This window comes from Vigna unguiculata, chromosome 3 (assembly GCF_004118075.2).
Source record: "Vigna unguiculata cultivar IT97K-499-35 chromosome 3, ASM411807v1, whole genome shotgun sequence".
Classification (NCBI taxonomy): domain Eukaryota; kingdom Viridiplantae; phylum Streptophyta; class Magnoliopsida; order Fabales; family Fabaceae; genus Vigna; species Vigna unguiculata.
Window position 1 is genome coordinate 30095280 of NC_040281.1, and position 26041 is coordinate 30121320.

General features: G+C 39.3%; 1 protein-coding gene and 1 long non-coding RNA gene across 2 annotated transcripts; one reads left to right on the top strand and one right to left on the bottom strand.

Annotated features, from left to right (window-relative positions):
* Positions 1–10084: 10084 nt before the first annotated feature.
* On the bottom strand, positions 10085–12130 carry LOC114175286. The gene has a single exon (XM_028060066.1). The coding sequence runs from the start codon at positions 12128–12130 to the stop codon at positions 10085–10087; it is 2046 nt and encodes a 681-aa protein (XP_027915867.1).
* Positions 12131–21748: 9618 nt separating this feature from the next.
* LOC114177296 lies at positions 21749–23574 on the top strand. The gene is made up of 3 exons (XR_003603115.1): positions 21749–22136; positions 22271–22449; positions 22769–23574. It is a non-coding gene; the product is annotated as an uncharacterized LOC114177296 (long non-coding RNA).
* Positions 23575–26041: the final 2467 nt, after the last annotated feature.

Here is a 26041-nt window from a genome sequence, read left to right on the forward strand (position 1 = left end):
AAGTATTTTAGGTGTCAAATGAGTGTATAATAATATTTTCGGTGTCAAATGGGAGTAAAAAAAATATAGGTGTCAAATGGATGTAAAAATATTATACGTGTCAAAGGATTGTAAAAATATTTTAGGTGTAAAATGGGAGTATAACAATTATAGATGTGAAATGGGTGTAAAAAAAATTTAGGATGTCAAATGGGTGAAAAAAAATTAGTTTTTAAATGGGAGTAAAAATATTACAGGAGTCAAATATGTGTAAAAATATTTTAGTTGTGAAATGGTAGTAAAAAAAATTTATGTGTCAAATGGATGAAAAAAAAATAGGTGTGAAATGGGATTAAAAATATTTTAGTTGTCAAATGAGTGTAAAAATATTTTACGTGTCAAAAGGGAGTAAAAAATTACATGTGTCAATTTGGAGCAAAAAAAGTTTTTAGGTGTCAATTCGGAGCAAAAGAAAAATTTAGGTGTCAATTTGGAGTAAATAAATTCAGGTGTCAAATTTGTGAAAAAAAAAATTCTGGGTGTCAAATGGGAGTAAAAAAATTGTAGGTGTCAAATGGATGTAAAATTATTTTACCTGTCAAATGAGTGTAAAAACATTTTAGATGTGAAATGGGAGTAAGACAAATTAAGATGTCAAATGGGTGTAAAAAAATATTAGGTGTCAGATGTTAGTAAAAAAATTAGTTGTGAAATGGGTGAAATAAAAATTTACGTGTCAAATGGGAGTAAAACAAATTTAGGTGTGCAATGTGGGAAAAGAAAATTTAGGTGTCAAATGGGTGTAAAAATATTGTAGGTGTCTAATGAGTGTACAAATATTTTAGGTGTCAAATTGGAGTAAAAAAATTATACATTTCAAATGGGTGTAAAAATATTTTACGTCTCAAATGGGTGTAAAAAACTTCTTCATGTTAAATGGGAGAAAAATTATTTTACCTATCAAATGAGTGTAAAAATATTTGAGGTGTCAAATGGGAATAAAAAAGTTTAGGTGTCAAATTGGAGTAAAAAAATTATAGGTGTCAAATGGGTGTAAAATTATTTTACTTGTCAAATGGGTGTAAACATATTTTAGGTGTCAAATGGCAATAAAAAATTTTCGGTGTCAAATAGGTGTAAAAATATATTAGGTGTCAAATAGGTGTAATAATATTTTAGGGGTGAAATTAGCGTAAAAATATTTTACCTCTCAATTGGGTGAAAATAAATTATAGGTATCAAATAGGTGCAAAAGTATTTTAGGTGTCAAATGATTGTAAAGAAATTTTAGGTATCAAACAAAAGTAAAAAAATTATAGGTGTCAAGTGGTGTAAAAATATTGTAGGTGTCTAATGAGTGTAAAAATATTTTAGGTGTCAAATTGAAGTAAAAAAATTATTTATTTCAAATGGGTGTAAAAATATTTTACGTCTCAAATGGGTGTCAAAAAATTCTTGGTGTTAAATGGTAGAAAAAAAAATATAGGTGTCAAATGGGTGAAAAAAGGTTTTAGGGATCAAATGGGAGTAAAAAAAATATAGGTGTCAAATGAGTGTAAAAATATTGTAGGTGTCAAATGAGTCTAAAAATATTTTAGGTGTCAAATGCAAATAAAAACATTTAGGTTTCAAATGGGAGTAAAAAAAGTATACTTGTCAAATGGGCGTAAAATTGTTTTACTTGTCAAATGAGTGTAAAAATATTTTAGTTGTCAAATGGGAATAAAAAAATTTAGGTGTCAAATGGGAGTAAAAAAATTATAGGTGTCAAATGGGTGTAAAATTATTTTACCTGTCAAATTAGTATAAAAATATTTTAGTTACCAAATGGGAATAAAAATATTTTAGGTGTCAAATAGGTGTAAAAATATATTAGGTGTCAAATAGGTGTAAAAATATTTTAGCGGTGCCATTAGCGTAAAAATATTTTACGTCTTAATTGGGTGTAAATAAATTATAGGTTTCAAATGGATGTAAAATTAATTTAGGTGTCAGATGACTGTAAAAGAATTTTAGGTATCAAATGGTAGTAAAAAATTATAGGTGTCAAATATGTGTAAAAATATTCTAGGTGTCAAATGGGAATAAAAAAACTTTTAGGTGTCAAATAGCTGCAAAAATAGTTTAGGTATCAAATAGGTGTAAAAATATTTTAGGGGTGAAATTAGCATAAAAATATTTTACATCTCAATTGGGTGAAAATAAATTCTAGGTTGCAAATGGATGTAAAAGTATTCTAGGTGTCAAATGACTGTAAAAATATTTTAGGTATCAAATGGGAGTAAAAAAATTATAGATGTCAAATGGGTGTAAAAATATTGTAGGTGTCAAATGAGTGTAAAAATATTTTAGTTGTCAAATGGGAATAAAAAAATTTAGGTGTCAAATGGGAGTAAAAAAATTATAGGTGTCAAATGGGTGTAAAATTATTTTACCTGTCAAATTAGTGTAAAAATATTTTAGTTACCAAATGGGAATAAAAATATTTTAGGTGTCAAATAGGTGTAAAAATATATTAGGTGTCAAATAGGTGTAAAAATATTTTAGCGGTGCCATTAGCGTAAAAATATTTTACGTCTTAATTGGGTGTAAATAAATTATAGGTTTCAAATGGATGTAAAATTATTTTAGGTGTCAGATGACTGTAAAAGAATTTTAGGTATCAAATGGTAGTAAAAGAATTATAGGTGTCAAATGGGTTTAAATATATTGTAAATGTCAAATGAGTGTAAAAATATTTTAGGTATCAAATGGGAATAAAAAAAATTTAGGTGTTAAATAGTTGTAAAAATATTTTAGGTATCAAATAGGTGTAAAAATAATTTAGGGGTGAAATTAGCATAAAAATATTTTACGTCTCAATTGGGTGAAAATAAATTCTAGGTTGCAAATGGATGTAAAAGTATTTTAGGTGTGAAATAGCTGTAAGAATATTTTAGCTATCAAATGGGAGTAAAAAAATTATAGGTGTCAAATGGATTGTAGGTGTCAAATGAGTGTAAAAATATTTTACTTGTCAAATAGGTGTAAAAATATTTTAGGTGTCAAATGGGAATAAAAAATTGTAGGTGTCAAATAGTTGTAAAAATATATTAGGTGTTAAATAGGTGTAAAAATATTTTAGGGGTTAAATAAGCTTAAAAATATTTTATGTCTCAATTGGGTGTAAATAAAATATAGGTTGCAAATGCGTGTAAAAGTATTATATGAATGATTAAAATTGTAAACGGTGAAAACATTAAAAAAAAGTGAAAAAAACGCTATCAAAATAAAAGAATTTTTAACCTTAAAAACACCAATATCCTTTGAGTTTTGCCCAACGTGTTTCAATTGGAATGTCAAACATTTTTTATAACATATGTGTCATTTAAATAGTAAATGGTGAAAACGGTAAAAAAGAACTAAGAAAGTGTCACCAAAAGATGACATTTTTAAATTGTAATACACTAATGCCCTTTGAGTATTGGCCAGAGTGTTTTATTTCAAATGTTGAACAATTTTGATATATAAAATATGAATTCTTAATACTGTAAACGGTGAAAACGGAAAAAAAATGAAAAAAGCGTCAACAAAAGATGAAAATTTTCAAATTTAAAAACACAAATCCCCTTTGGGTATTGCCCAACTTTTTTCTTTTTAAATGTTGAACAATTTTTATATAAAACATATGAGTCATTTAAATTGTAAACAGTGACTAGGGTATGAAAAATTAATAGTGTTACCAAAAAATGAAGTTTTTCAAATTTAAAAACACAAATTCTCTTTGAGTAACAGCCAAATGTTATGTTGAAATTTTGAGAAAATTTCATAAATAAAATATAAATTATTGAAATTGTAAACAGTGAAAAGGGTAAAAAAAATGAAAAGAACTTTACCAAAAGCTGAAAATTTTCACATTTAAAAAAACCAATCCCCTCTGAGTGTTGGCCAATGTGTTTTACTTGAAATTTTGAACAATTTATATATATAAAACATATGAGTCATTTAAATTGTTAAAGGTGAAAAGGGTAAAAAAAACCCTAAAAAAGTGTTACCAAAAGATGAACATTTTCAAATTGTAATGCACCAATTCCCTTTGATTATTGGCCACAATGTTTTATTTACAATATTGAATAATTTTTATTTATAAAATATGAATTATTAAAATTGTAAATGGTAAAAAAAATTGAAAAAAGTGTTACCAAAATATGAAAATTTTCAATTTTCTAAACACCAATCTTCTTTGAGTATTGCCCAACGTGTTTCTTTGGAAATGTTCAACAATTGTTATATATAACATATGAGTCATTTAAATAGTAAACGGTGAAAAGGAAAAAAAAAACTAAAAAAGTGTTACCAAAAGACTAAAATTTTCAAATTGTAATACACCAATTCTCATTAAGTATTGGCTAAATTGTTTTATTTAAAATGTTGAACAATTTTTATTTATAACATATGACTTTTTTAATTGTAAACGCTAGAAACGGTAAAAAAAATTAAAAAAGCGTAACTAAAAAATGAAAAATTTCTAATTTAAAAACACCAATCCCCACTGAGTATTGCCCAACATGTTTCTTTTGAAATGTTGAATAATTTTTATATATAATATATCAGTCATTTAAATTGTAAATAGTGAAAAGAGTAAAAAATATATTAAAAAAGTGTTAGAAAAAGATGAAAATTTGAAAATTGTATTACACAAATTCGCCTTGAGTATAGGCCAATGTCTTTTTTTGAAATTTTGAACAATTTTTTGTAAAAAATATGACATATTTAAATTGTAAACGGTGAAAATGGTAAAAAAAAATGAAAAAAAGCATTACCAAATGATTAAATTTTTCATATTTAAAAACACCAATCCCCTTTGGTTTTGCACAAGGTGTTTCTTTTTAAATTATAAATGGTGAAAAGGGTAAAAAAAACATAAAAAGTGTTACCAAAAGATGAAAATTTTCGAATTGTAATACACCAATTCCCTTTGAGTATTGGCCAAAGTGTTTTATTCCAAATGATGAACAATTTTTATATAGAAAATATTAATTATTAAAATTATAAACGGTGAAATGATAAAAAAATGAAAAAAGCATTACCAAAATATGAAAATTTTCAAAATTAAAAATACCAATCCCCTTTGAGAATTGCCCAACATGTTTATGTTGAAATGTTGAATAATTTTTATATATAACATATGAGTCATTTAAATTATAAGCTATGAAAAGGGAAAAAATGTTAAAAAAGTGTTACCAAAAGATGAAAATTTTAAAATTGTAACACAACAATTCCCTTTGAGAATTGGCCAATGTCTTTTTTTGAAATGTTGACCAATTTTCTTATAAAAAATATGAATTATTTAAATTGTAAAAGGTGAAAAAAAAAATAATTAAAAAAGCGTTACCAAAAGATAAAATTTTCGCGTTTGAGTATCGACCAACGTGCTTTAAATATGAATATTTTAAATTGTAAACGGTGAAAAGGCTAAGAAAATAAAACAAGTATTACCAAAACACAAATTTTTCAAATTTAGAAACACCAATGCCCTTTGAGTATTGACCCACGTGTTTCTTTTGAAATGTTGAACAATTTTGACATATAATATATGGGTCATTTAAATTGTAAACGGTAAAAAGGGTAAAAAAAGCTAAAAAAGTGTTACTAAAACATGAAAATTTTAAAATTGCAATACACCAATATTCTCATTGAGTATTGGCCAATGTGTTTTATTTGAAATGTTGAACAATTTTTATATATAAAATATAAATTATTAAAATTTTAAACGGTTAAAACGGTAAAAAAAATGAAAAAAGCTGTTCTTAAGGGACCGAGGTCTGTAATCCACAAATCAACCAAGGGTCTTGTACGTCTTCTCGGGGCTGGTCTTCTCCTGTCGAAAAGGGGCTTGAGGGCGGCGTAGGAGACCTGCAAAAGACACTCCGATGCCTAAGTCAGCACTGGTAATGTCAGGGTTTCAGAGAATAATCAATGTGTCATGAATGCATGGAATAGTGTGCTATTTATACCTTTTTACCTGTGGGTCCTACCTGGGATGGGCTTTCTGGCCCAATACTCCTTCTTTAGCCATTCTTGGATCTAGTGTAAAAGGGGAGAATTTACCAAGGGGTCCTTCAGGTGTTGGCGGTGTCCGGTGCTCGGCCATGAGATGCGTCGAGGGGGGCTTTCTTTTGGGAAGGTGCCTTTCGCGTGGTAATCGGCCATCGGGCTTTGGTTTGCTGGCCACGTGGTTTAACAGAGGGGTGTGGAGCTAGGTGGGGGCCGTGTTATCCATATGGAGGGGTTCTTGCGTGGTAGGCGGCTCTGCGTGGTAGGCGGCCATTGCGCTCTCTGATGGCTGCCTGGTTCTGTGCGAAGGCGTCTCTGTGTGGTAGGCGGCCATTGTGCTCTCTGATGGCCGTCTACTTGGGTATGATTGGGACATCAGCCTCCCAGTCTAGAGGCAAGAAGTGACGTGTAGACTTTTTTGCAAATTTCATTTGTGGCTCTTGGCCGTGTACCATACCAGCCTCCCAGTCTAGAGGCAAGAAGTGGCGTGTAGACTTTTTTGCAAATTTCATTTGTGGCTCTTGGCCGTGTACCATACCAGCCTCCCAGTCTAGAGGCAAGAAGTGACGTGTAGACTATGGCCGTGTTGTTGTGATAATTGGGCCGGTATCTCTTAAGAGGTGCTAGGGGAGTGGTACTGTTTGATCTGACATTTGGTCAGGAGTTAGGTGAGGTGAAAAGACGTGACTGTTGGTTAGCTTGTTGGTGTCAGAGTTGGCTTTTCGAGGAGAGTTTTGGTGGTTGGGCGTTGAGTTTTTTTTTGGGGGGGGGGGGGTTGGTGGGAGATGAAGGGTTTTGGCTAAGTTCTTTAAATAAGAGTGGATTCATTGGTCATTCTCATCGCTCTTAGCTTCTGGTTTCGCTGTGCTTGCTGTGTTGTTGCTTTGCCGCTTGTTGGTGTTCGTGTGCCGTCTTCTATTTGACCAGTTTTTGAGGTATGTCGACTACGTCTTCTAGTGGTTCGAATTATGGTGATTCGGGTGCGAGCTTTGGTGGGCTAAGGTTAGAGTTCTTGAGTTCGTCAGAGACGTTGCACATCGAGGTTGAACGGGAGATGCGTGAAGATCCGGCTAACGAGCATGCGGAATCGCTCTGGCCGAGAAGGGGTGGGTACGAGTGGGTGGCTGAGGGGGTGAGGTCGTGCTCTTCAAAGTATCGTTGGTCTAGGTTGCTTAGATCGTGGATGAATAGCATCTATCTGTTTGAAAGGGGGGCGGACCCTAGTATGGTGGCTATTGAGAGGGTGAGTGCTGTGGAGGCCGTGTGTCATGGTCGCGAGGGGTTGGAAGGTGATTTTTTCTATATGTACGCATGTATGTTTACAAAGCTTCATGTTCGATTGCCGTTGGATGAGTTTACGATGGGGGTTCTACGGCTGTTAAACGTTGCGCCGACGCAATTGCATCCTAACAGTTGGGGGAGTTTGCAAGCTTTTCGGCTGATTTGTAAGGCGCTTTATTTGACGCCGACCCCCGAGAGTTTCCTGTACTTTTACGTCACGCGTCCAAGGGATCCGTTGTCATGGGTATCTTTGGTTGGCAGGACAAAGATTAGTTTGTTAGATGGCTTCACGCAGTCGTTTAAGAGATTTAAGGATGGGTTCTTTCGAGTGCGGGTGCTACCTGCCGGGAGGCGGGTATATTATGATGATGAGGGGCGGCCCAGGTTTCCTTTCTATTGGACGAGTGCGCCGGCGCGTAGGGATGCATTGGCGAAGGAGGCCTTGGATGCGGATAGTCGGAGGGTGGTGGAGGTGTTGGAGATGTTGCCGGTTAGGGTGCCGGGGAAGTGGGTGGTTTGCTGTTATTTGACGGACAATCCTGGTCACGACTTATGTGGTATGTTGATTTATTGTTGTTGGTTTTGTGTTGGACTAATCTGAAAAATTTTGCTTTGTGCAGGTGTGATGGCGCACCATGCGAAAAAGGTTGGCGGAGAAGTGGACCTATTTGCCAAGATTAGAGACCAGATGGTGAATGCCGCGAAGGGGGAGGGGCAGTCGCAGGCTCCGAACCTCGTTGGCCCGGTTGTGGATACTTATCGACCTCCTGTTGCCAAGAGACCGGCTCCTTCTAAGATGAAGGGGGTTGGGAAGGATCGTAAGAGGCTGAGGGCTCTTGCGAAGACCGGGGGTGTTGGGTCAAGTGGGTCGAGTAACCCTGATCTTGGCGGCTTTGAGAAAGTGAAGATTCAAATGAGGAAGGGTGTGGAGCTCAAGTTGAGTGACGAGGAGGTGGCCGTCGTGGAGGCTGCTGATCCGGGGCTGACTATGCGGGCCATGAGTGAGTATTTGTCGCGCGGTATGGTGTTGAGTCGGCGGGTGCCGACTTTGCTGCAGGAGGAGCTAGCTGCGGGTGGTAAGAAAAAGTTGGCTGAGGAAGTTGCTGCATTGAAGGTGCAGAGGGATCGCGAGCAAGTGGCTTGGGCGGATGAGAAAACGAGGCTGGAGGCTGAGGTGAAGAAATTGAAGGGGAGTGTTGTGGGTTTGGAGAAAAAATTGAAGGCTAAGCAAATGGAGTTGGATGGGGTGAACGCCGCCAAGGAAGCTGCTGCTGAGGAAGCCGCTAGTGAAGTTTTTGGTCTGCAGCAGGCCGTGTACAATGAACATGTGAACGGTTTTCAGAAGGCTTTGAGGCAAGCCGAGTTCTTGTACCGGGAGGTGTCTGTGACCGACTGTCGTTTTAATGTAAATCTGGATGTGTACGATGACCATATGCTGGATGTTGCGGAGATTAGCCGGCTCAAGGCTGAGAAGGAGGCGGTCACCACTGCAAATGAAGATACATTGGCGACGACTCCAGCGGCCACCATGGTTGATGGGGTGGTGGGGCAGGTGGAGGTTGCTGATGAGGAAGCCGATGGCGTGGAGGAGGACGCGGCGGGCGAGGAGGTGGATGAAGTTGACGAGTAACATTAGTGTAGATATTGGGGGCGATGACGCCGAAATTTGTTTTGTTCTTTTTTGTACGTTCATGTGGGGACTATAATTTGTTTTGTCGGTGTGTTGCCGGTTTGTTTTGAGGGCGAATGTGCCTGTATTGAACTTTGGGGACCAGAATGTTATCATTGTAATTATATTTGGAAATTTATGGAAATGGCGGTGTTATCAACGTATACTTTGTTTTTAAATCCGGCAATTTTAATTTCACGTATACCAGAATGTTTACCTTTGCTCGCATAGCGGCACGTGGTTATTAAGTTCGACTAGCGGTATTTAGAGCAGAGGCTAGGGGTTTACTTATTCGACCAGTCAACACTTAAGAATGGTGGCTAGGAGTTAACTTATTCGACCAGCGGCACTTAGAGTAGTGGCTGGGAGTTTACTTATTCGACCAGTGGCACTTAGAGTAGTGGCTGGGAGTTAATTTATTCGACCAGCGACACTTAGAGTAGTGGCTGGGAGTTAATTTATTCGACCAGCGGCACTTAGAGTAGTGGCTGGGAGTTAATTTATTCGACCAGCGGCACTTAGAGTAGTGGCTGGGAGTGAATTTATTCGACCAGCGGCACTTAGAGTAGTGGCTGGGAGTTAATTTATTCGACCAGCGGCACTTAGAGTAGTGGCTGGGAGTTAATTTATTCGACCAGCGGCACTTAGAGTAGTGGCTGGGAGTTATGGTGAATAAGAGATGCATAAACTTGTATTTCATTGATGGGTGATGCCTCATGAAAACCTTCCCAGCCAAAACCCTCCTTAGGAAAAAATGACGGGGTAGGAAAGAGTACATCGGATTACAAGTGTAGTTCAGCTAAAATAGAATTTGAGGTGGGAGATGTTCCAAGTGTTGGGAAGCGGCTCTCCGGATAGTTTTTCCAGGCGATAGGCTCCCTTGCCGACCTCTTTAAGTACTCGGAAAGGTCCTTCCCAGTTGGGCGAGAACTTGCCTTCGTGCTTGCGGGCTTTGCTAGCCATCCTCCACACGAGGTCTCCTTTGTGAAAAGAACGCGGTTTCAGCTTGGAGTTGTACCTTCTTGATGCCCTCAATTTGGTCGCCAAGTCCCGGATTCGTGCCTTTTCCCTTGTCTCGTAAAGGAGATCGAGGTGTGTGGCCATGCAGTCGGCGTTTATCTATGTGTCGTGGTGTTGTTGTCGGATTGAGGGTTCCCCAATTTCCACTGGTATGACAGCGTCTGTTCCGTAGACTAGAGTATATGGTGCTTCGTGGGTCGAAGATTGGGGGGTGCACCTATATGCCCACAGCACTTCGAGTAATTCTTTTGGCCATTTGCCTTTGGCTCCGTCTAAGCGTTTCTTTAATTGCCCGAGGATGATCTTGTTAGCGGCCTCAGCCTGGCCGTTGGTTTGAGGGTGTTCGACGGAGCTCGTTATGTGGGTAATGTTCAGGTTGCGGTAGAAGTCAGCGAGGCCCTTGTCTATGAACTGGCGACCGTTGTCGGTTATGATTGTGTGGGGGATTCCATAGCGGCAAATGATGTTTTTCCAAACGAAGCGCTGGACTTGGTTGGCTGTGATGGTGGCTAATGGCTCTGCTTCGATCCACTTGGAGAAGTAGTCGACCGCGACAAGAAGGAACTTGACTTGGCCTTTCCCTGCTGCAAAAGGGCTGATTATGTCCATCCCCCATTTTGAGAATGGCCATGGTGAGGAGACGTGGTGCAGTTCTTCCTGGTGCATGTGTGTAACCGGCCCGTGCTTTTGGCATTGGACGCATTTTTGGACGTACGTGGTGCAGTCTTCTTCCATTGTGGGCCAGTAATATCCGGCGCGTAGTATCCTGGCGACCATGGTTTTGGGTCCTGAGTGGTAGCCGCAGATGCCTTGGTGTAATTCTTGGATGACATAGTCGACCTTTTCCTTAGTTATGCACTTGAGCAGGGGCTTGCTGAAGCCTCTTCTGAATAGTTCGCCCCCAATTAGTGTGTATCGTGCCGCTTTCCGCACCCATCCTTTTTCCTCGTTTGGCGGGATGATTCCTGTTTCTAAGTATCTGATGAAAGGCTCCATCCAAGTGTTGGTGGTAGTAATGTTTAAGCATTGGTTTTGTTGCTCAATGGAGGGTGCGGTTAGGGTGTGCTGGAGGAGTGACTTGTAACGACCTTTCTTTTTGGTACTAGCGAGCTTTGAGAGAATGTCTGCCCGGGTATTGTCGCTTCGTGGGACGTGTTGAATTTGGAAAGTGTCGAAGTGCTCGGCCAGGGATACTACCATGTGGTAGTATTGTGCGAGGGTGGGATCTTTGATTTGGTACTCACCGTTGAGGTGTCCTACGGTGAGCTTTGAGTCTGTCTTGCATAGGAGTTTACGTGCGCCGACGTCTTGTGCTAGATTGAGGCCGGCGATGATGGCCTCGTACTCAGCTTGATTGTTGGATGTTTTGAAGGTGAATCGTAAAGATTGTTCTATGAGGACGTTGCCGGGTCCTTCCAGTACTATGTCGGCACTGGCTCCTAGCGGGTTTGAGGAGCCGTCTACGTGCATGGTCCACCAGGTGTCACAAGGGGCTTGCTCTTGAAGGTCATTGGCGAAGTCTGCCAGGCATTGTGCTCGGATGGGTCCGTGCGGTTCGTAGCGGATTGTAAATTTTGACAGTTCGATGGCCCAGGAGGATAGCCGACCAGCTAAATCAGGTTTTTGCAAGATTTTTTGTATGGGATGGTCCGTTCTGATGATGATCGCGTGTGATTGGAAGTATGGTCGTAGGCGACGTGCTGCTGTTATGATTGCAAGGGCTACTTTCTCTACCATTTGATATCGCGTTTCTGGGTCTTGGAGGATGCGACTTGTAAAGTATATTGGATGTTGGGTGTTGTCCCATTCTTGGACGAGTGCAGAGCTGATGGCGTTTGTTGACGCAGCTTTGTACATAACAAGGGGGAGGGAAGGATCGGGTTTGGTCAGGACCGGTGGGGTGGTGAGGAGTTGCTTCAGAGTGTTGAAATTTTGTTCGCAGGCGTCATCCCAGGTAAACTTTGTCGATTTCTTCAGGAGTTGGATCATTGGTTTGATTTTGTCCGCTAGCTTCGGGAGGAAGCGCGAGATGGCGGTTAGCCTGCCCACTAGTCGCTGCACCTCCTTGACGTTCGCGGGGCTTCTCGTGTCGATGACGGTTTGACATTTTTCAGGGTTGGCCTCGATTCCTCGCTGCGTGAGCATGAAGCCCAGGAATTTTCCGCCGTCTACTCCGAATGTGCATTTTTCAGGGTTGAGCCTGATGTTGTACGTGCGCAGGGCTTTGAAGACTTGCGCTAGGTCCGAGGAGTGTTGTTGTGCGTTGGGGGACTTGACGATGATGTCGTCGACATATACCTCTACCGTCTTGCCCAAGAGTGGCTGGAAGACTCTATCCATCAAGCGTTGGCCATGTAGCGCCGGCGTTTTTGAGACCAAAGGGCATGACTTTGTAGTAAAGGTTGGCTTCCTCGGTTATGAAGGCGGTTTTGATTTTGTCTTCGTCAGCCATGGGTATCTGGTTATAGCCGGAGTAAGCGTCTAAGAAGCTCAGTAGGGCGCGCCCTGCGGCCCCATCAATGAGTCTGTCTATGCTAGGTAATGGGTAAGCGTCCCGGGGGCAGGCCTTGTTCAGGTTTGTGTAATCTACACACATACGCCACTTCCCACTGGGTTTCTTGACTAGCACCACATTGGCGAGCCAGGTTGTGTATTGGGCTTCACCGACAAAACCGGCTTGTTTTAGTTTTTCGGCCTCTGCTATAGCCGCTTGTCTTCTACTTTCTCCAAGCTTCCTTTTTTTCTGGGAGATGGGTTTTGCGTTAGGGAAAACAGATAGCCGGTGGGCGGCTATCCTAGGGTGAACGCCGGGGAGATCGGCTGCCGACCAGGCGAAGAGGTCAGCATTCTGCCTGAGCACTTGCTCTATGTGATCTACCTCTCCTTCAGGAAGGGAAGTTCCAACCTGGAGGAAGTGGCCTTGTTGTTCGAGTGGGAGCTGCCTTGTTTCGCCCACGGGTTCGAGGCGTGTTTCGGAGTTTATTCTGGGGTCCAAGTCATCGCCGTACAGAGTGGGGTGGGCTTGGGATTGTTCAATGTTGTGGGTTGTCAAGGGTGGGAGTGGGAGTTTCAGGCTTGCCATGTAACATTCTCTGGCTGCGCGTTGGTCGCCATGTACTATGATGATGTCGCCTTCCGGGGATGGAAAGTTCATTGCAAGGTGTGGGGTGGATACTATGGCACCCAGCGCGTTGATGGATGGACGGCCAAGGAGGATATTGTAGGACGTGTGGGCGTCGACGACCAAGTAGCGAATGGGAATGGTTTTGGTCTGCCTTCCCTCTCCGAATGTTGTGTGAAGGTCGATGTACCCTTTGGTGGGGACTCTCTCGCCTGAGAATCCGTATATGGGCTCATTGTGAGGAGGGGTTAGGTCAGCGAGGGGTATCTGCATCTTGTTGAATGTTTTCCAATACAAGATGTCCACGGAGCTTCCCTGATCAATGAGAACCTTCTTTATCGCGAAGCTCTCGACTTCTACAGTTATGACCATGGGGTCGTCTTGGTTGGGGTCGGTACCCTGAAAGTCAGAGTCTGAAAAAGTGATGGGCGGCATTCTTCTTTGCGTTCGGCTGGATACTACGTGTATTTGCTGTATGGCCCGCAGGTGCCTCTTCCTCGATGAAGAGGACCTCCCTCCTCCTGCGAATCCCCCTGATATCGTATTGATCGTTCCTCGTAGGGGGGGTTTGTCATCCGCTCGTCGCGGCTGCGGCTGCGGTGGTTCCCTTTGTTCCGCGTTCTGTGCTCTGGCTGGCTCTCTCCTGGGCTCTCGGTGTTCGACTCGTTGGTCATTGTGTCGCTCGGTCCGCCTGTTATCGTTCCTGTCGTAGCGCGGTCTGGGTGGACCCGCCCCAACTTCTCTTATATAGTGCCTTAGATGTCCAGCTCGGATGAGTTCTTCGATTTTGTCTCGTAGGGTGTCGCATTCGTCGGTGGTGTGGCCATTGTTGCGGTGGTAGTGACAATACTTGCTCAAATCTGCGTTGGGTGGGTTTTGATACTTCCTGGGCGGGGGGAGGAGCTCCGCTTGCAGGACTTCATCGAGTATGCGGGACCGGGGTGCGTTGAGGGGGGCATAGTTCGAGAATTTTGCTGGTCTGCGTTCTGAGGAACGGTTATGGTCCCGTGGAATGGGCTCTTTGTTGGTCCTTTTGGTCTCTGTCCGCGCTGGGGCGGGTTGGGCATGGTTCTGGTAACGTCTCATGTCTTCAACCCTTATAAACATGGCCGCTCTCTTGCGAAGTTCCTGCATACTCAGGGGGGGGGCGCATTGCCAGCTCGTCGGCGAAAGGTCCCGGCCTGAGAGAGGTCATCATGTACATCAAGATGAGGTTAGGGGTGAGGTCCTTGATCTTCATGGCGATGGCCCCGAACCTATCAATGAAAACTCGTAGGGGTTCTCCTTCTTCTTGCCTGAGGTTGAGGAGGGCGATTGTGGTTAGATCGTGCCGTCTGCTTGTGTCAAATTGCGTGGTGAAGGTAGAGGTGAGTGTGGTTGATGAAGGACCGTCTCGGATTTGGGGTGAAATTCATCTAGAACGAAAATGGGTATGGACCCTAAAACGAAAAGGGGGAAAATGGAGGACATCGATTGGGGGTTTTTGCGGAACGGAAGGAAATCACGCCACTTGGAGGAGATTCCAAGATAAGTGAGGAAGATCCGCCACTTTGAATCGGAGATTCAAAGATAAGGATCGGTGGTTCTGAGGAGAACCTCGAGACTTGAGAGAAAACTCACTATTTCATAAAACTCAAATCTAATACAAATGTGTCTCACAAGGGCTTATATACTATAGGTCGAAACACAGAAAGGCCTAACATAACTTAAGGTCCGAAAAAGCCCAAACAAAACATTACAAAAAAATATAAAAGAGTTCCTATTCTACGATCTGAAGCTAATCCGAGATCTCTTTAAAGGTCTTGGGCATGATCCCATCAACTGCTCTGAAACCATGTGACGATCCCGAACCACGCCTCCATCATTGCCTCCAGGTTGGAGAAAATTCGACCTCGAATTTTAGCGCTTTATTACCTACAACCAAACACACAAACATAAGTGTGAAAGCACACAAAACCATAATAGTCTAAAGACAGAAATGAAATGCTATATATAAAAAAAAATGAGATTGAAATCATAAAAGAGGCCAATCTCTTATTATCAAGGTGTTTGGAGATTGTCCTCCAGGATCAAAGATAAACCTGTAGAACAAATCAAAGAGTTTAAACACAACTATATTATCCACAGTGAAACAAAAAGGAAAACAACCCATAGTAATCATAATAGAAAAAGAGTATCCTTGAAATCCCTTAGGATTTTCAGGACAGGACAAACACACAAGCAGATGATTAAAGGCAGGTTCATGTGTTGCCCATGTTGTTATTGCCTTTTCTATCATCATTTCCTCACCCCATTGCTTATGCCATTGCTCCTTAATGTATAAGTCTTCCCTAGGCATTAAGACAAAAAGAGAGGGGTTAGTAAGTGTTCCCAATGAAAAATCATGATGTGAATGGGAACAACAATTTAACACTTTATCATCCCCCTTTAAGGATTTCATCTCAACCATGCATGCCACGGGTGTGAGGAGAGACTCATTCTCGTGTTTCTCTCTTTGTTCTTTCTCTTCTCGCTCTCTTAGCAGTTTTTCTTTTCTTTCTCTAAGCTCTTTCATCTTTTGTTCTCTTAGCTCTTGCTCCTTTCTCTCTTTTAGCTCTCTCTTTTGTCTTGCTTTTTCCCACATTTCCTTTAATGCTCTTTCCGCCTTTTCATGCTCCCTTTTTGCTTGTTGCTCTTGCCTAACTTCGAGCTTTCGCCTAACACTCCTCTTTACCTCTTTCAAGTATACAATGTAATCCTGGAGTTCCTGAAGATTCATGTACTTTGCGTTCAAATTAGGACATTGATAATTTTCGTGTCCATAACCTTCACACTTGGTGCATCTAATAACACTTGTTTTGTCTTTTGGCAATGATCGTCTTTCTTCATGGTGCTCCCTTCTAAGATTCCCAAGTTTGCTATTCAACTTGATAATTCTGGACACAATGAAGTTGATATCTTCTATCAAGGTTGAACGTGTATGGAACATTCTGGAGTGCTCAGAATTCCTAATTCCTGCAGTGAAAGAGAGGAAACAAGAACTAACACAAAACACAGTAAGTGGTTAGCAAAAGTAATGGGGATAAAATTATTAAATGGGCCTCACCACTCCTTACGTGTTTACACTCAATTCCACTCGTGTTTCACTCTCAAAGTGTATTCACTCGCTCTCAAGTTCTTGTTCAGTTCTTCAAAGAACCTCCAATCAACCCATCTAGAATTCAACATCAAAGTGAAAGATGTAACGAATCTAAGCTCAACTTAGGAGGCCAAGGAAAGGAAAACTCCAAGACAAAACCAAGGAAATTTAAAGACAAACTAAAAAAAAACACCAAAATCAAGAAAGGGCTAAACCAAAGGGAGTAAATATGTGACAAAACTAGGATTATGACAATGAGAAAAGCACTTTTAAAGACAAGAGTAATCTAAATAGTGTATTTAGAATTACTACTAGAAATGTGAAACAAAATACTCAAGCTAAAATGTGATAACAACCCAAAAAATCAACTCAAAATCACACCCAAACATAGGGAAGGCAGCTGCAAAAGCTAAAACAGTCTCATGCTTGTTGTCTAAACCAGCCAAAAATGATGCCCAAACAGCAGCAAACACCATCTCAAAATCATGTCCAAACAGTTAAAGTTAAGTCCCAAACCTGCAGCAAAACTACCTCAAACGGAAGTCCGAACAACATTATACCATCATCACAACAACAACAACATCTTACTTTTCCATACCTCCACTATGCACTCCTTCGGGTTCTATCTAGGGAGCCTCTACTAGAGATATTTAATGCACCTCAAGGTTTACAAAGGATAAGATGTCCTTTACTGAAAACACATTCAATGGCCACCACATGCTGATGCTCAAAATTTTTAATGAAACAATAGTAACACTTGTACTCTTCAAAGTTAACAAAAATGTGCACCGAAAGCACCACAAAGAAAACCCCAACACACCAACTCTACCAATACTTTTCACGTGGCAGGGTACTCCAACACAAACCAAATCACTAAGAGCAACCAGGTTTTTGGCACCTTCAATCACGCCACCAAAGAGAAGAAACTAGCAGCACTTGCCTCTTTTGGATTGGTCCAGCTGCTGCATCAAACCATTTACGTGACAAATCAAAATAAGACTGCCACCGAGCCAATTCAAAATATTGCAGCTGCTTGTTCTAGTTCGGTGGTTGTTCCAGCTATTTTCAAATTCCACCAATTCAATTCCTACAGCAAGATGTTAATTGCACTGAATAGATTAAAGATAAAGGCTGCCACCGAACAAGCACTAAGCAAATGGACTGCAACGTGCCAAAGGAAACCAGAAATGCTTGCTGCCAATGCTTGAGATTTCTGCACCAAAAACGATTAACTCACGTTTCTTCAAGACGCTGCACCGATGGAAAACTAGGAATTGTGGTTGTCAATTATTATTATTATTTTTTACTGCATCAAATGTGTTGAATTGTGTGGCTGCCACAACAAGATTGCCACTGCAGTATGGAAATGTGGGGCTACCACTGCAAGTTCTAAAAGAACACAACCACGTGAAGTGCTTTGTTTGTCAACCTTGATCACCCTTTCTACATCATAGGCATTAGAGGCACCGAGTGAGACAGTTTGTATCTACCAATGCTGCACTACAGAATGCTGCACTGCAGAATGCTGCACTCCAAGAACACAATTGCTTGGCTGGAACATACTAGAATGGACCAATGAGAGTGGATGCTGCACTACACACAATGAAAGCAGCATCCATTTCCTAATCTACACCGCTTGGAACACTCTAAAATGTGCAGTAAATGGAGTCTAACCTGCTTCACCAATTGAAGATGTTGCTGGAATCAATTTGCACCAAAATTCCTACCTCCACCGCTTGAAAATCTGTTTGATTTAGTTTCCTGAACTAAGTGGACCACACAAAGAAACACTACTCCAACAAGAGTTTGTAATGTGCTGCAAGAAAGCTTGATGCCACATTTTGCATTGCTGCAATCAACAGTTATAATGCCACCGCTTAGATCAAATGAGGCTCCAAATGTTTGACTATGCCAACTAATTAGAACAAGCCAGAAGCTGCCAAAAAGGAAGGATTATCCGCACCAATTGCACCCTTCAAAAATGGTCTTGTGCTAAGCCACTACTTGAATTGAAGAATTCCCCTTTGAACCAGCTTCTAGATGACAATTCACTGCACCAACACACTCTAAACAACCCTCACAAAAGTATAACAGCAATCAATTTTTTTTTGCTCTACAACTCTTCAAATTTTTGTTGCTGCATTAGGAAAAGTCCACTCAAGCTTGGCAATTCTGCACCGAGTCGAGCAAGGAGCCAACCACAATGACCAAAAGAGTCACCACCTTTTAAAGAAAACCGCAGCACCAATTAAACCATAATTATTTGACCAAAAAACTGCCTCGCTTACATGAATCAGTTCTAGCTTCAACACATGCTTGCTGCACCAAAAACACATGATAAATCATCCCAAGTGCACCAACGATGCATGTTGTGAAGATTATTCCACCGCTTCAAGTAACAACACCTCAAGCTTGACGTTTGCTACACTTCACTAGCTCACAAAAAGGGGGAGTGGACCAACCTACAAGTAACTCATAATTGAACCAAGGCAAACTGCAACTCCGCCTCCCTTAGTTCTACTGACTTTTGTTAATGGACCCATCATTGAATCATTTTGACAAACACTTGGGCCGCTTCAGACTAAAGGCACAAGTTAGCATAGTTGGCAGTAACAAAACTTCCTTTTGCTGTTCTGATGAAGTTGTAAGCTGCGCAACTTTACGATTACGAATTCCATGGATTAAACAAAGCCACTAGAATCGAAACACCTGCCATTATTGTCGCTTTTGCAAATGCTGGTGATAGAACTTTTCTGGTGTTCAACTCTTCGACTTTGCCAAGGAACGAGGTAGACGCTAAAATTGCCAAGGATTAGCGAAGCACACAGCTGCTGAAATCCCCTTCTTTGACCAGATGAGACGTGCACAAACGAACCATGACAAAACCAAAAAGCGAAGAAATTGAGAACGAAAACCCAAAACGAATTCGAAAGAGAAACAACCGAGCTCTGATTACCAAATGATGAAGGACCGTCTCGGATTTGGGGTGAAATTCATCTAGAACAAAAATGGGTATGAACCCTAAAACGAAAAGGGGGAAAATGGAGGACGTCGATTGGGGGTTTTTACGGAACGGAAGGAATCACGCCACTTGGAGGAGATTCCAAGATAAGTGAGGAAGATCCGCCACTTTGAATCGGAGATTCAAAGATAAGGATCGGTGGTTCTGAGGAGAACCTCGAGACTTGAGAGAAAACTCACTATTTCATAAAACTCAAATCTAATACAAATGTGTCTCACAAGGGCTTATATACTATAGGCCGAAACACAAAAAGGCCTAACATAACTTAAGGTCCGAAAAAGCCCAAACAAAACATTACAAAAAAATATAAAAGAGTTCCTATTCTACGATCTGAAGCTAATCCGAGATCTCTTTAAAGGTCTTGGGCATGATCCCATCAACTGCTCTGAAAACCATGTGACGATCCCGAACCACGCCTCCATCAGTGGTGAAGGAGTCGATGGTGTAGGGGGGGAGGCTCATGAACCACTCTAGAGCCGACCCCCTGAGGGCTACCGAGAATGATTTGCATAGCACTGCGTCATCAGTGGAGTACAAGCTTACTTGGTTGGTATAAATGGACACAAATTTGTCTGGGTCCGTGGTTCCGTCGTAGGTAACTGTTGGTGCCTTCCATTTATGGGGTAGAGGTGTCTCTGTTATCCCGTCCACGAAGGGATGGCGGCGATTTCTTCTGGGGGCGAGGGAGCTGTAGTTGCCGCCCAGGGTTGGAGCGGTGGGCCTGTATTCGCTCTCGTCCTCAATAGGATGGACGTCGAGTTTTGAATCGGGGGGGATCATTTCTCGACTGAGGAGGGGTCTCCATCCTCGAATGGGGTGGTTTGGCTCCCCAGCCACTTTGTCTGTCTCAATTCTCCGCCTGAGGCGGGAGTTTTCTTCCCTTAGTGCTTGCATCTCTTCCGCATTTCTCTTCTTGTACTCCGCGAACTCTTGCTGCATCCTGGCTTGAGCTTCCAGGATGCGTGACACCTCCGAGGCGGGGCCGGGGTTGCCAACCTCCACAATCGGCACCAAGGGGGGACATCTGCTGTTCTGCTTCGCGTGGACACCATCTTGCTTCTGGGGTTTACCTTGGATCTGTGAAATACTCTTCGGCCCCACGGTGGGCGCCAATTGTTCTTAAGGGACCGAGGTCTGTAATCCACAAATCAACCAAGGGTCTTGTACGTCTTCTCGGGGCTGGTCTTCTCCTGTCGAAAAGGGGCTTGAGGGCGGCGTAGGAGACCTGCAAAAGACACTCCGATGCCTAAGTCAGCACTGGTAATGTCAGGGTTTCAGAGAATAATCAATGTGTCATGAATGCATGGAATAGTGTGCTATTTATACCTTTTTACCTGTGGGTCCTACCTGGGATGGGCTTTCTGGCCCAATACTCCTTCTTTAGCCATTCTTGGATCTAGTGTAAAAGGGGAGAATTTACCAAGGGGTCCTTCAGGTGTTGGCGGTGTCCGGTGCTCGGCCATGAGATGCGTCGAGGGGGGCTTTCTTTTGGGAAGGTGCCTTTCGCGTGGTAATCGGCCATCGGGCTTTGGTTTGCTGGCCACGTGGTTTAACAGGGGGGTGTGGAGCTAGGTGGGGGCCATGTTATCCATACGGAGGGGTTCTTGCGTGGTAGGCGGCTCTGCGTGGTAGGCGGCCATTGCGCTCTCTGATGGCTGCCTGGTTCTGTGCGAAGGCGTCTCTGTGTGGTAGGCGGCCATTGTGCTCTCTGATGGCCGTCTACTTGGGTATGGTTGGGACAAAAGCGTTACCAAAAGATGAAATTTTTCAATTTTAAAAACATCAATCCCCTTTGAGTATTACCCAACGTGTTTCTCTTGAAATGTTGAACAATTTTTATGTATAACATATAAGTCATTTAATTATAAACGGTAAAAAGGGAAAAAACTAAAAAAGTGTTACTAAAAGATGAACATTTTCAAATTGTAATACACCAATTCCCTTTGAGTATTGGCAAAAGTGATTTATTTGTAATGTTGAACAATTTTTATATTTAAAATATGAATTATAAAATTGTTAACGGTGAAAACGGTAAAAAAAAAATGAAAAAAGCGTTATCAAAAGATGAAAATTTTCAATGTTAAAAACACCAATCTACTTTGAGTATTGCCCAACGTGTTTCATTTGAAATGTTGAACAATTTTTATATATAACATATGAGTTATTTAAATTGTAAACGGTGAAAAAGGTAAAAAAAAACTAAAAAAGTGTTACCAAAAGATATATATTTTCAAATTATAATACACCAATTTTCTTTGAGTATTGGCCAAGGTATTTTATTTGTAATGATGTAGAACAATTTTTATATAAACACTACAAAAAATATTAATTTTAAGGGGATTTTATTATCAGAGGTTAGAATAACCTCCGTAACAAATATACTATTTCAGGTTTTCTAAACCCCAGAAAGTAAAGGAGGTTTTTTTACAAACCCTAGGTAAATTTTGGTATTTTTTAGTGCCTTACCGTAAATATCATCTCCTCCATCTCTTTTCACAGTTTTTTTTTTCTTTTCTGAATCTCACCCTTTCTTCATTCACTTCTTTCACAACCCTTTTTATTTTTTCATTTTTTTCGAATTCTTTCTTCTTCATTCACAAAAACGCAGTTTGCTCGTCGTGACCTAGTTTTCTCTCGACAAATCTTCGCTTTCTCTGCAAATCTTCTATTAGTGTGACCTAGGTTCTCTTTACAAATCTTCATCCTTTATCACCATCACCACTCCGAGCGTGTCACGAAGTGTTCCATGCTGTCACGGGAATCCCCTTCTACTAGAAACGGGCACCATCGCGCTGAGTTGGTCAATTGCGATGGCTAACTACCTCAAATCGACGCCATTTCACTTTCTCCGATGAAAACTGCATCAGGAATGCTGGGTTCTTAATCAAATGTGAGCGCCCAAATATTAGGTTCTTAATTGAAATATTTCCTTCTTTTGTTTTCTATAGGAATCATAGCTACAATTCTTTATTCGTTCTGTGGTTGTCATTTAATTTTAATTTTATCTGTTTTCTTTTTCTACAGCCAAGTGCTCGATAAATCACTATTTGAGGCAAACGACTTTGTCCTATGGGTTGGAGATGTATGAGAGAATGTTCGGGGTTGAGGAGAAGTTGAAGAGGTTAAGATGGAGAAGGTTCTTAGAGGATTTTTGTCAAGGAAGAAAATACCATTGTTAAGTTGCATACTTCGTTAGGCAAGAAGTTAGTTTCCAGATCATTCTCCTGCTCATTTCTCAAATTAATTCAATTTGTTCAGTTGGCCCATGTACAATGTTGCATCCTTTAAATTTTTCAAGAATTAAATAAATAAAGACAAAATGAAACATAAATCAAGTATCAGCTTCCATAAAATTTAAATTTCATAAAACTCTTACTTTAAAATGTTATAAATGTTTCATTATTATCCATTGTTATCTTTTGTCGGCAAATGTTTTCAAATTCACCATCCTCATGAAGAAATGATTTATTTCCTTACTTCTAATTTCCAATTTATGTTTCTTTTTTTTTTCTGGTAATCAAGTCAGCCCTGATTTGTATGGAGACAAGAACACTAGACTCTTGACTTATTGGACAGTGAGTTATCAATTCAAGCACCCAAATCTTTTCCTTTCCTCTTAGTAGTTTTGTATTTTTTATTCACTTGATTGAATTGTTTCACAACCATGACAGAGTGATACATATCAAGCTACTGGTTGTTATAATCTCCTTTGCTCTACCTTTATTCGAATTAACAATGATATAGCTCTGGTTGTTATATCCTATTTTATGTATTATCTCTTGATATTGGACATTTTAGCATGAAAATATGTCCAATATCAAGAGATAATACATAAAACAAACATTATTTTTTGCAGACCACTACAGTCTTGCATGTTTAATTATTTCCTTGCTCATAACTCATACATGTTTAATTATTTCCCTTAGTTGTTGAATTTGGTGCTCACATTGATTCATGACTTGGATCTGATTTCTTGGTCTGGTGTATGAATTATGAAAAGCGTTATTCTCTGTTCTAATTTGTTTTTCATGCTATGAAATGCATTCCAATCATCTCAATCACATTTCAATGCTGAATTCTGGTTTAAAGAACAACCTTTGTTGTAGTTGAAGTGCCTAGAGATATTGCTTGTAGTGCTTCTTCTACAAATCTATGTTCTGTTGCTGATCAGATTTCTTGGTTCAGTGATAGAAAAAATATTTTGTATTTTAACATTTTAAACATCATCGTTCCCATTTTAAACAAGGAATAATGTTGGTGTCAGACCAAGAGACCCTACGAAGCAGATGCATGAATGCTTTTCATATTTAACCTGGATATGTATAAACGTGTAAGTTGTTATATATATATATATATATATATATATATATATATATATAACAACTTACATACATGTTTAATTATTTCCCTTAGTTGTTGAATTTGGTGCTCATTGATTCATAACTTGGATTTGATTTCTTAGTCTGGTGTATGAATTATGAAAAGCATTATTCTTTGTTCTAATTTGTTTTTATGCTATGAAATGCATTCCAATCATCTCAATCACATTTCAATGCTTAATTCTAGTTTAAAGAACAACCTTTGTTGTAGTTGAAGAGCCTAGAGATATTGCTTGTAATGCTTCTTCTACAAATCTATGTTCTGTTGCTGATCAGATTTCTTGGTTCAGTGATACAAATAATATATTTGTATTTTTGCATTTTAAACATCATCGTTCCCATTTTAAACAAGGAATATATTGGTGTTAAACCAAGAGACCCCACGAAGCAGATGCATGAATGCTTTTCATATTTAACCTTGATATGTATAAACGTGTAAGTTGTAATATATATATATATATATATATATATATATATATATATATATATATATATATATATATATATTTATATTTATTTATTTTGTATCTTGTGAGGCTAAACCTTTTAGATAGATGTTAGTTAGTGTTATGATGAAGAATTTGATATTTTTTGTTTTTAGATTTTGGATCTAATTTATACCTTTGACTATAGAATAAGACAATAGAAGATATATGATAGATAAAGGAATGATAAATCATAAGATTCTGCATAATTGTTTACTTTGTTTATCCCATATACATTATTCTCTATCCAATTTTGTGACATCAGAATTCCCTTGCTGCCAAAACCTTAGAACTTTAATTCCAAATATATTTTGACTTGAATAGAATTATGGTAGCCGGTGACAATTAAGACAAAACCACATCTATGATGTCCACATTTTAAAATAGTACATATGATTTGATTTAATATAACTACTCTTAAAATAGTCTGAGTGTGGGCATCTTTTCTTTCCTTCCCAAACTATTCTCGAGCCTCTATTCTGGCTATCTAGCTTTGCATTGATTTCGCTGCCTATACAATGCACCACTTCAAATCTTTACACTCAAATTAGTACTATGTCAACTGGGCTTTTCTTAACTTGTTCCTTTAGTCTAATTTGCAAAATCAAATGGTGATAAAAAAAACTAAAATGAGCTTCAATCAATGTGTTATGAGCTTTAACTTGTTTGGTACCTTTAACTTGATAGTTGAAGAATCTTATTAGACGTTGATTTTATTTGACTTTATAACAATTAGAGCAATGATATTGTAATATTTAACTAGTTTGAACGTTTAAACTTTATTATTTACTTTGAACTTATAGACAATGTTCCTTGTTTTTATGAATGTTATATCTATTTATAAACAAATATCTAAATGTTAGAATTTTTTCTTATCATATGTTTTATGAATTAAATCCATTCAAAAAGTATAAAAAACAAAATTAAAGGAATTTGAAAAGTTAAAATATTAATAAATAATGAATTGCATTACATGGGTAAAAAAAAGACTTCCAGTACTATTATACAGTATAAAGGATTTAAAATTGCATATAAGGAGTAGACACTAGGGGTTTTAAAATCGCAAGTAATTACCAAGGTTTTCAAAACCGTCGGTAATTACCAAGGGTTTTAAAACCTCCAGTAAATACTAGGGGTTTAAAATCGTCAGTAAATACCATGAGTTCTGAAATCGTCAGTAAATACCCGAGGTTTTGAAATCGTTGGTAAATACCAGGGGTTTTTAAATCGCCGGTAAGTGCTGCCTTACTAGGGGTTAATTAAAATCGCATGTAATCCTAACGATGCTAGTTTTTCTAGGGAAAAAACAAATCGCTGGTAACTCCTTTAATGGGGTTAAAAGCCCTAAAAATGCCATAAATAACATCTTTTAAAATTTTTTTTGTGGTAATAAAATATGAATTATTAAAATTGTAAACGATGAAAACGGTAAAAAAATGAAAAAAACGTTATCAAAAGATGAAATTTTTCAATTTTAAAAACACCAATCCCCTTTGAGTATTGCCCAACGTGTTTCTTTTGAAATGTTGAACAATTCTTATATATAAGATGAGTCATTTAAATAGTAAACGGTGAAAAGGGTAAAAAAAACTTAAAAAGTGTTACCAAAACATGAAAATTCTCAAATTTAAAAATACCAATTTCCTTTGAGTAACAACAAAAGTGGTTCTGTTGCAGCTTTGAACGAATTTCATAAATAAAATATAAATTATTCAAATTGTAAATGGTGAAAAAGGTAAAATAAATGAAAAAAGTGTTTCCAAAAGATGAAAGTTTTCAAATTTGAAAACATCAATCCCCTATGAGTATTACCCAACGTGTTTCTTTGAAATGTTGAACAATTTTTATATATAAGATAACAATTATTAAAATTGTTAATGGTGAAAATGGTAAAAAAGAATTAAAAAAGAGTTACCAAAAGATGAAAATTT

What these genes read in the sequence shown, in the direction of transcription:
- LOC114175286 (XM_028060066.1), bottom strand. Translation starts at nt 12,130, where the DNA reads ATGCTCACGCAGCGAGGAATCGAGGCCAACCCTGAAAAATGTCAAACC.